Genomic DNA, 12019 nt, shown 5'->3' on the forward strand with positions numbered 1-12019 from the left:
TAAGCAAACTGATTACCAAGTTTTCATTTAAATGACTTTTACATGCTTCTACTATCGCAGTATTGAAGTTAAAATTCTCGCGATTAACCTTCTGAATCAGTAACTCAACAACGTCTGCTTCTCCACACCGACAAGCCTCATTCATCGCAACAGTAAAATCAAACAGGGAATGATCAACTCTTTCTAACAGTAAAGAAACAATTTCGTCCCAGCCTTTCTGGCATGATATATTCATATTAGTATTTACTCCTAGGAAACTTATATCAATTTTATCAAGGAATATTTCAACAATTTCAGTTTCGCCACTTATACAAGAAGTTTTCATTGCTTCTTCCATGAGGTTTTTGTTATGTTTGCACACGTCTATAAGCGATTTCACGATTTCTATCCAACTATATTTGCATGCATATCTTATAATGATATCTTTATGGGATTGTGTTAGCTCAAAGTTCTCGATTAAAAATGTCATAACACCTGCATTGGCGCTATTTTTACATGATATATCAATCAATATGTCCACATCTAAGTTATTTGTACCAAATTTTGACCAAAATAGTTCAACTATTTCAAGTCTACCTTGAGCACACGCTTCGAATATGCATTCTTTTGAATCAAAATATATATTATCAATATGGTCAAACAACCAATAGATAATATCTTTCCATCCGTATCCACACGCTTTCTCCAATACTAATCTAGTATCAAGCAAATTAGAATCGACATTTTCAAGAAGAAATTTTACAATTTCATATCGACCATATGAACAAGCCTCGTTCATTGAAGTCCTCATATCAAAATGTTCTATACCAAATTTAAACAATAACATCATAACGATTTTTAACCAACCATAACCACATGATTCCAACATCACTGTTTGCACGTCAATGTGTTGTTTTAATTCATTGTTCCGTAGAAACCAGTCAACGATTTCAAATTGTCCAGATTCACAAGCCGTGTTAACTATAGCTCGCATATTAAACATGCTTTGTTCAGTGTTGTGCCAAAGCCGTTGTACCATGTCTAAATGTCCTATACTACTAACAGCTTCCATAACTTCTGACATGTCATTTTGTCCAAGTTTTTTAATGCTGTCATGTTCAAGCATGAACTGAACAATTGATATACGGTCAGATTTACCCCTGTTATTTGTCATATTAATTGTAGCTTTGATAGTGTCTATCAGCGTTTCTTTATACACTAATGGTTGAATATCAGTATGTGACATCAACCACTTTACTACGTTTCTGTTACAGTGAACGCATGCTTCTGTCATCACTTGTTTACAGTTTTCTGGTGTTTTCATGTTTGGTTGTTTAAAAAGCAATGCCATTATCTTATCTCCTTCTCTAATATCCTGGCAAGCTTTAGACAATGCCTTGGATTTATCCAACATGTTTTCGTCCATATTGTTGAGCAGATATGAAATCATTTTCTCGTTACAATTATAAAATGCGTTGTTCCACGACGATTTTTCATTGAATAATTTTCTATCTAGATTGTCCCAGAACCATCGAACCACATCAACATTGTCATATCGGCATGCATTATTCATTGCGCTTTCCAAATTTAACATATTATGTGGAATATTTTCCAAAAGCAATTTAACTACTTCTAGAGAATTTGGTTTTGCACTGCGACATGCTTTATTCATTGCAGACCTGACATCAAAATATTTTTTGTCGATATTTTCCATGACATATTTTATTACCAGTAGATTACTATTTCGACAAGCTTCGTTCATCACATATTTTAGGTCAAATAATGTATTGTTCTGAGTTTGTAATAGCAACAAAACTTTTTCTGTGTGATTTATGCGTAAAGCTTGCTCAATGACACTTCTTATATTAAATAAAGTTTGACTGATGTTTTCTAAAAGTAATTTAAAGATGGCAAGATTCTTTTTAGTACTATGTAGCATTAAAACATTCATTGAAGTATCTATATCAAACATAGAGTGAGCAACATTTTCAACTAACCATTTGACTATATCCAACCATTCATTTCTACAAGCTACATTTAATAGAACTTCCACATCGAGTGTGTCAACCTTGACTTTCGGTAGTAGAAGCTTTGTAACTGCTTCATTACTATACACGTACCAAAATTCGTCGTCCGTGTTCTCATTTTGCGATGGATAGCATAGTTTTTTTACTGCTCCCATTAAATCTAACGTTGTATGGTCTTTTTTTTCCAACAAATACGTGACAACCTCTAAACACCATATTCTACATGCTAGATAAAATATAGTTTTCAAGTCAAGTAAGTCATGATTAACTTTCTCAAGTATATGTCGGATCAAAGTTTCGTACTTTTCTCTTAGGTTAATATTACTATCGTTATAGCAGTCGACTTTACATAATACGACGCGGAATACATCGTTAACTGCTTCCTTTACATCTAACTGATCATGATTGGTTTTTTTTTTCGAACAAATACGTGACAACCTCTACACACCCTATCCTACATGCTAGATTAAATATAGTTTTTAAGTCAAGTAAGTCATGATTAACTTTCTCAAGTATATGTCGGATCAAAGGTTCGAACTTTTCTCTTAGGTTAATAATACTATTGTTATAGCAGTCGACTTTACATAATACGACGCGGAATACATCGTTAACTGCTTCCTTTACATCTAACTGATCATGATCGATATTTTCCAACAAATACGTGACAACCTCTACACACCCTATCCTACATGCTAGATGAAATATTGTTTTCAAGTCAAGTAAGTCATGATTAACTTTCTCAAGTATATGTCTGATCAAAGGGTCGTATGTTTCTCTTAGTTTATTCATAAAATCGTAATTGTAGTCGACGTCACCTACTGAGCGGTATAAATCGTTAACTGCTTTCTTTACATCTAACTGATCATGATTGGTATTTTCTAACAAATACGTGACAACCTCTACACACCCTATCCTACATGCTAGATTAAATATAGTTTTCAAGTCAAGTAAGTCATGATTAACTTTCTCAAGTATATGTAGGATCAAAGGTTCGATCTTTTCTCTTAGGTTAATAATACCATCGTTATAGTAGTCGACGTTACATAATACGAAGCGGAATACATCGTAAACTGCTTCCTTTACATCTAACTGATCATGATCGATATTTTCCAACAAATACGTGACAACCTCTACACACCTTATCCTACATGCTAGATGAAATATAGTTTTCAAGTCAAGTGAGTCATGATTAACTTTCTCAAGTATATGTAGGATCAAAGGTTCGATCTTTTCTCTTAGGTTAATAATACCATCGTTATAGTAGTCGAATTTACATAATACGAAGCGGAATACATCGTAAACTGCTTCCTTTACATCTAACTGATCATGATCGATATTTTCCAACAAATACGTGACAACCTCTACACACCCTATCCTACATGCTAGATGAAATATAGTTTTCAAGTCAAGTAAGTTATGATTAACTTTCTCAAGTATATGTCTAAACAAAGGTTCGTACTTTTCTCTTATGTTATTCATATCCTCGTCATAGTAGTCAATGTCACATACACAGCGGTATACATCGTTAACTGCTCCCTTTACATCTAATTGATTATGATCGATATTTTCTAACAAATACCTGACAACATTTAAACAACAGTTACAGCATCCATAGTTCATTATCTCTTTTAATGGAAGGGAGCCATGATTCACTTTTTCAAGAATCAGTTTGATTAAAGGTTCAGCCATTTTTCTTTTATTATCTTTTCTCATCGATAAGGAAAAGAAGTTTACGACAAATTTTGTGTTCATTTCTGTGTTCATTGCTCCCTTTACATCTAATGTATCTTGATCGGTATTTTCCAACAGAAACGAGACAACCTCTAAACACCTTTTGAAAAATGCTTGATAAAATACTGTTTTCAAGTCAAGTAAGTCATGATTTACTTTCTTGAGAATCTGTCTGATCAAAGGTTCGTACTTTCCTCTTGAATTATTTATGTCATTCTCATCGTAGTCGTCTATTATTGAGCTGTAAACTATGTTCACTGCTACCATTATATCTAACTTTTTATGTTCGGCGTTTTCTAACATTAACTTGACAACACCTAATAAACCATAACGACATGCTTGGTGCAATATTTCCTTGAAGTCAAGTGAGTCATGATTCACTTTCTCTAGAATACGTTTAAACAAAGGTTCATATTTATCTATACTATCATTCATATCCTCGTCGTCGTTGTCGTACTTCCATGCAATATATACACTATTAATTGCCTTCTCCATATCTAACTTTTTATGATCGCTTTTTTCTAATAGTAACGTGACAACATCTACTGAACAATAACGACATGCTTGGTTTAATACGTCCTGCAAATCAAGTAAGGCATGACTAACTTTCTCTAGAATCAGTTTGATCACAGATTCATACTGATCTCTTCTATCCTTTTTACTTTCATCCTCCGCCTCGTCGTTTTCGAAGATAGCGTACATTGAGCTGTGCACAATGTACATGGCTTCCTTCATATCTAACTTTTTATGCTCGATATTTTCTAAAACCCATTTAGCAACATCTAACCAACCATAGCGACATGCTTGGTTCAGTGTTTTTTCCATGTCCATTAAATTTTGGTTTACTTTTTCAAGAAATAGATTTAATAATTGTTTGCATTTGTTTCTTATGTTGTTGACGTCATCGTTGTTTTTGTTGTTTATATTCTTAACATATTCTTGGTCACATTCATTGAATAGAATGTTAATTATTTCTCTCACATCAAACATAGCATGATTTTCTTTTGTATCTAAAACTAATGTAACAACATCTAACCAATAATAACGACATGCTCGATTTATTACTTCTTTCATATCAAGTAATCCATGGTTGACTTTCACAAGAAATAATTTAAACAAAGCTCTATATTTGTCTTCTTTAACCTCTTGAACATTCATCAGGCAATATAAGTCAGGCACTTTGTTCATTGCTTCCTTGATATCTAGTATTGCATGATCAATATTGTGTAACGTCCACGTGACAACGTCTAACCAGCCGAAGTGACAAGCTTGATTCAATATTTGTTTCATGTCGAGTGAGGTATGGTTTACTTTTTCCAGCAGCTTTTTAGTAACATCTTCTTTTGTTTCATCAACTTCCTTGATAACTTTGATAAAATTGAAATATTTTAGATCAATGTTTAAAACAAGCCAATCAACTAAATCTTTACTTCTACCTCGCCAATCACTGTTAATCGCGGACAGTAACAAGGACGTACAATCCAATAAACTGTGATCAAAGTTTTTGAATAAGTACTTTACCACTTCGGTGTCCTGAACCATGCATGGCAGATTATTCAATTCAAGTATGTTTACTTTTTGTTGTTCCACATTTGCTCCCATCCATTTCAACAGCTTTTCGATGCTCTTTCTTCCTTCTTTGTATTGGTTCGTATACACTAATTTCATGTCTAGCATGCAGTTATCAACATTTGTTATTAAAAACCTCAAATCTTCCATACATTTCATATCTAAAACGTTCTTTGTAATTAATTGCATATCAAATAATTGATGGGGAACGTTCTTTATTAACCATTTTGAGACAGGTTCGTCTCTGTCATTCCAAACATTTTTTATTGCTGCAATAAATGCCACTGTAAAGTCAAGCTGATTTACAGCTGTTCCTTTGTTTTTGCTTTTGTCAAGTTCATGCAAGAAAACATTTTTATGAATTGATACGCCATGTCCGTTCTCTGCTAATAAAGTTGTACAAAGAAACTTCACAACATCAAGTCTTTTAAATTCACAGTCCGTATTTAATATATGGTTCATATCGAAAGTACTTCTGTCAATATTGTTAACAATCCATTTGATCGTTGTTATCGGACACCGGGAACAAAGTGTGTTGATACTGCTTCGGATGTTTTCTTTCATTCCAGACATATCCAAACTCTTTATTGATACCCAGATAATATTTAGAATATTTTCATTATTTTCTAATTCGCATACATGTAAAAAAGCTTCAAACAAAGATGATTTACAGACAAACTCAATTTCTTCTTCACTTTCAGAGTCCAGTGTTGACGTTATGTGATCAATCAATAGAGTGATACTTTTATTCATTTTGTTTTGCTGTGTAATGCGCTCTAAAAGAAGTGCTGGAATATACAGCTGACAGAATTTGCACTTCCCACCATATGTAACAAAGGTTTGCAAATCGTATTCTGGCAGAAAGTAAGCATGGTGTGCTTTTTCAATCAAATGTTTTAAAAACACCTCATCGTTTTCTTTGATTATCTGTGATTCGCACAACAACTGAAAATTTAATGGAAGTGATTTATTAAAATATTCTGACTGTATTATTTCTATTATTCGATTTGCGAGCATTGAATAATATTTTTGGGTTATTTCCATTACTATCTCCCCTTCTCTCGGTTTATACTTTTGGAGTCGCACCATCTCTCTGATAAAATCAAAGCTTAGCCTTGACAAAATTAATCCCGGATCTACTCTATTGTATGATATTAGAATACTCTCAAATATGGTTTGATGCTGAAGGTGATATGCGCAATCATCACACTGAAAAATCAGATATCTTCCTATCATTTCACTTGCGGCATCTGTGATATGGCATACTGGTAGCTTTTTATTGGAAATCCCATAACACGACTCTAAGATCTCATTACAAATATTCAGTTCTATATCATCTGGATCAAGGACATCTTCTTTTAAAAGGATGTACACTAACGTCACATAAGACATTCGATCCTGCTCGTTGTATTTGCCATTCTTTCTTAGCTTTTCGATTTCTTCAAATAAATACTTTGATGGGTGTTTAAAAAAACTTAAACCAAGTCGAGTTAATTTTCTGTTACCCGTAAATAGTGAGCAGGCTTCGGGGAATCCTAAAAGCGGTTCTGATTCAACTATGTTGTGGAATGTTACCCGATTGACAGTGGCAGTAATTAAAGGATCTAATATTACTTCTTTAAAATAATTTTCAGGATCATTATATTCAAGAAGCTGAAAGTTATGGGCAGCAAAATATTTTAAAAGGAGCGATTCTTTTTCATTTTTTTTCATTTTGAATGTTTCTGAACTTAGATCAACTTCGCATTTACCATGAAAAATTTTGTGTGAATTTAAAATCCATTGACAAGACATTCTAATAGTATCTCTTACAGTTAAGATCACCTTAATGTTGCCTTTAATAGTACATGCATGTATTCTATCAATAATTTGAACATCAGTATTTTCTGCAAACCTTGTATTCGTTCTACCAAAAATATCTTCAAACAATATGACTAGCTTTTCTTCTTCAGTCACAACATCTGTGAAATCATGTAACTCTGTAAGTTTAATTGTTTTGAATTCAGGATTTTTGACTTGGAACTGTAAGAGTATTTCTAAACTGTTTCTACTTTTTCCGGTACCGGCTGCCCCTGTTAACACAAGAAGTGAGTTCGTTTCAAGTAGTTTGATACATGCCTGTACAGCAGGTGTCTCCACAAAGGTACATTCCTTCAAGTGTCCATCAATTTCTGTTTTTGTTAAACCTAGAATATAGATACAGACAATTATTATTTCATTTCCTTGAATTTGGTCATCTTTTAGTAAGTTACATTTTGAAAACTGTTTAAAATATACATACCAAAAAGTAAAATCACAAAAATACTGAAATCCGAGGAAAATTCAAAACGGAAGGTCCCTAATCAAATGGCAAAATCAAATGATAAAACACATCAAACGAATGGACAACAATTGTCATATACCTGACTTTTACAGGCATTTTTAAATGTAGAAAATGGTGGATTGAACCTGGTTTTATAGCGCCAAACTCACTTGTATGACAGTCGCATCAAATTCCATTATATTTACAACGATGCGTGAACAAAACAGACATTATAGGTAAAATTGTCAAAATAGGGGTACAGCAGTCATCACAGTGTCACTCTATCAATTAGAACAAAAACAAACAAATATTTAACAAAAATTACAAAAAGCATCTATCAAATGTAACAACCACATTCATAGCATTCTTATATATGTATTTTAAATCAACCTATAAAGGATTAAAATATGTGAAGCCCTGTGACTGCATTCACATCAACTCAGAGAAGCAGAAGCCAGTGTAGATTCGCGTGTTTGTGTCGTTCAAAGTATTTTCAAAATTATAATTTCACAGGGGGAATGGTGTTATACAGGGTTGAAGAATCAAAAGTTTCGTTAGAACTAATTACAGAAAAAGACCGAGATTTAAGAATCCACAAATGGTTAATGCCACTACGCGAGTTAAAAAAATTTTGTCGTTCAAAGTGTTTTCAAAATTATAAAAGAATAATAACAAAATGGCATTAGAATATAACAATAACATAATGGCATTAGAATAGAACAATAACATAATTGCGGGATCTTTAAAAGTATAGAGCCACGTCATATGTGCCAAAGAAACACAAAAAGTCACACGTTCAAAACACACCAGCAAAATGAAAGATATTACAAACAACACTTGCATAGAATACAAATATATGGGGAATGTGTCCATGGGACACAGATGATGCCTCCGCTTGTATATCATTTAAAGTTATACTTGGACATTACTGAAGAACGGTAAAAGTGACGCTACCTAAATTTATACTTGATCTGTGTTTAGGGTAAAAGGTATTGTATAAGTTTCATAACATTCAGTTAAGACAATCTTAAGTTAGAAAACGCAAACAAATTATTCAGCAATTTTTCCATTTGTAAAGGGTAATACATATCTGTAACTCTAGAACCGTAAAAGTGACACCACAAAATTCCACCTTGATCTTTACTTTATGGTAATAAGTATTGTGTACTGGAGAGGGATAACATTACTCTCAACCGCAAGTAAAGTGTTTTGCAGAATACTGTTACACAAGATAGACTCCAAACTGGATGACATGTTGAGACATGAACAAGCTGGGTTTAGAAAAGAGAAAGAATGCATTGATCAGATATTTGCTCTTAAGAACATCATTGATCAGTATAAAGACTGATAAGTATATAATGGAAGACACCTCTATATATCAACTTTATCAATTTCAAGAAGGAATTCAACAGATTACACAGAGAGACTCTTTAGAAAATCCATTTATCAAACGGAGTACTACAAAAGACCGTCACAATGATTAAATGCTTTTATACCAACTTTGAATGTGATGTGATACTAAACAACAAGGAAACTGACTGGTATGAAGTAAAATCTGGAGTACGACAGGGATGATTCATCTTACCAATCTTATTCCTGGTTGCCATTGACTGGGTGATGCGGTTGACCCCAAGTGTCAAGAAAAGAGGCATCACATGGTCAATGTTTACAACCCTAAAGGACCTTGACTTTGCTGATGATTTAGCACTCTTGTCATCAAAACAAGACAATATGCAGGATAGGACATTTTGCAATCCAATGGGACTAGAATTGAACTAAAAAAAGTCTCAAGAACTGCGACTAAACACAACATCAAACTAAAGACTAAAAGTTGAGGGCACAGAAATCCAACAAGTAGATAAATTTACTTATCTATGAACTGTCATTAATACAGAAGATCCAACGACAAAAGTTATTAAAAGTAGACTAGCCAAGGCAAGATCTGCATTTCAAAGACTGCAATCCAACCAAAATAGCAGAAAAAACAAAGATAAGGCTATATAACAGTAATTTTAAATCAGTCCTTCTGAATGGAAGTGAATGCTGAAGAGTAACAAAACTAGATATGAGATCGCTCTCAAGTTTCCATCACAGTTTTCTGAGGCGAATCTGTAAAATCTTTTGGCCGTATTTCAAATGAACATCTCCTTAAAATGACCAAGTCCACGTGTATCCTCAAAGAAAAACAATAGAGGCGCTTCAGATGGCTGGGGCATGTTCTCAAGATGCCTGTATCCAATATAACCAGGACATCTCTTAGATGGACACCCCAGGGGAAGAGACCAAGAGGAAGACCAAATACCACCTGGCGACGTTCATTTGAGGCAGAACTGAAGAAGCTTGACATGAGCTGGGGAGAAGCCGAAACAAGGGCTAAAGACAGATCTGGATGGCGAAATCTTTCGGCGACCGTATGCTCCACCAGGAGCGAGAAGATTGTAGGTAAATTTCATAAAATTTGGTTGAGGCAAACTTAAGTCAGAGAATGAAAATGAAAAAATGCAGTCATTTTTCCATTTGTAAAGGGGCATAACTCTACAACGGTTAAAGTGATGCCACCAAAACTCAAACTTATACTTGATTTGTATTTTGCATTACGATAAGTTAAATCACTTTTGGTTGAGTCAAACTAAAGTTAGAGAACGGAAACGAAAAATTTATCCATTTTTCCATTTGTAAAGAGGCATTACTCTAGAGCGGTCTAGGCAAACTTAAGTAACTTAAAGAACGTAAACGAACAATGCAGCCTTTTTTCCATTTGTAAAGAGGTATTTGAGCGGTAAAGGTGACGCAACCAAAATTCAAACTTGATCTGTGTTTTGTGGTAATAAGCATTTTGTTTAAGTTTCATAATATTTGGTTGAGGCAAACTTAAGGGAGTTCGCTTCTCAGTTTCAAAGTAATTAACTTTTCAAAACACTAGTTTATATTGATAAGGAATTAATAAAGGAATCCAAAGAGCAAAAAAAATATATAGGTCACCGTGCTTGTTTTCGAGATATAAGCCATTGAAATTTTGGCGGGAAAATATTCTCTCTTGACTTTTCATAGCTTTATCATTTACAAGTTAAGTTCTTAAAAACTGGTAAAAAGTAATTAAAATTTTATAAGACTTTTACAGATGGCTTATCATTATACATGTTAAAGAATTTCAACAAGAAAAATGGGGGTCACCGGGCATTTTTTTTTCAAGGCATTCAAATGGATAAAACCAGAGGATTCCGAAAATCTGACAAAACATCCAAATCATGACAAGCCAGCTTCCTTAAGTTAGAGAACGGAAATTAATTTTGGACGTACGGGACGTACGGACGGACTAACCAGGAGTAAAACTTAATGCTCCCTCTGCTACAGCGTGGGAATAAAAATCTGAAATTGCCTTCATGTCCATTTTATTTTTACACAGACATATTCGTTTGGTAGAAAATGATTTCATTTCATATGAGTTCGCATTCTGATACATGTCCAACAATCCCACTATATCATACCAAAATCATATGATTACAAACACGTCTGTCAGACTTCTTAATAAAATCATATGTTAAATAGGTACTCGGTCGTTTATAGTTCTGAAGATAAGTCATTTTGTAAGATATTAGTTTAAAAAAATATGTCATTCTACCATTGAAATTATTTTCTTTCACATTTTATCATTACTTGTCTCAATGATTGTTTTGTTGGTCCGTGTGAATTATCACGCAAATCTGACCAAGGTATGTAAGGCCATCTTATAATATTCTAACAGTTTTTTGTCGAATACTTGTACACTTATTTTTTTTGTGACACATTGCAAGATATAAATCAATTAAAGACAGCAACAAATTATACTTATTATAATTGTCTTTTAATAAAGATAAAGTTTCGATGATGTCATTTTCAAACGAATCAAGGATTAATTCAAATCGTGTTTTGATCCACACTTGGAAATTGTTTTTTGTTGTTTTTCTGTTTAGTACGTAGAATAATTTAGGAGACGGCAAAAACTTGTAGAATTGTTGAATTAAAATAATGTGTCCGACTAGAGTTTTTAAACAAAGGATCCAGTATCCCTGTCAAGTATTCAGTACCCAATGAGACATGAAGTATCATTGATGAGATCATTATTTTATTTTCTATATAAATGTACTTTTCATAAAATAAAGAAATCATTAAAAAAACAAAGGGTTTTTCTACTTTCAGGCATTAATATTATTTCGACTTATTGGTTTAGAATGTTAGCCCTTTTTCACAAGAACGCCTTTCATAGGTAGCAATAGACTGAGTAACACGAACCCAAACAAAAACATAAAGTCCTCAAGAGGGTTAAGCAGAACATTTTCCATATGTGGCACCTGACATATTGATCAATGTAAGGACAGACTAGGTGTAAAATCCAACTCGGTGAGAGCACAATCGAGAAAAAGTTATGGGT

The 12019-nt window shown here is 33.4% G+C and overlaps 1 protein-coding gene across 1 annotated transcript in view; it reads right to left on the reverse strand.

Moving 5' to 3' along the window:
• Positions 1 to 2914: 2914 nt before the first annotated feature.
• LOC143066872 (uncharacterized) overlaps positions 2915 to 12019 on the reverse strand; it is a 74277-nt gene continuing 65172 nt past the window's right edge. Inside the window, exons 5-6 of the mRNA XM_076239683.1 lie at positions 4344 to 7492; positions 2915 to 2926 (exon numbers count right to left, since the gene is read on the reverse strand). Coding sequence (XP_076095798.1) covers positions 2915 to 2926; positions 4344 to 7492 — 3161 coding nt within the window. The remainder of the gene's footprint in view (positions 2927 to 4343; positions 7493 to 12019) is intronic.

Source organism: Mytilus galloprovincialis, chromosome 3 (assembly GCF_965363235.1).
Source record: "Mytilus galloprovincialis chromosome 3, xbMytGall1.hap1.1, whole genome shotgun sequence".
Taxonomy (NCBI): Eukaryota; Metazoa; Mollusca; class Bivalvia; order Mytilida; family Mytilidae; genus Mytilus; species Mytilus galloprovincialis.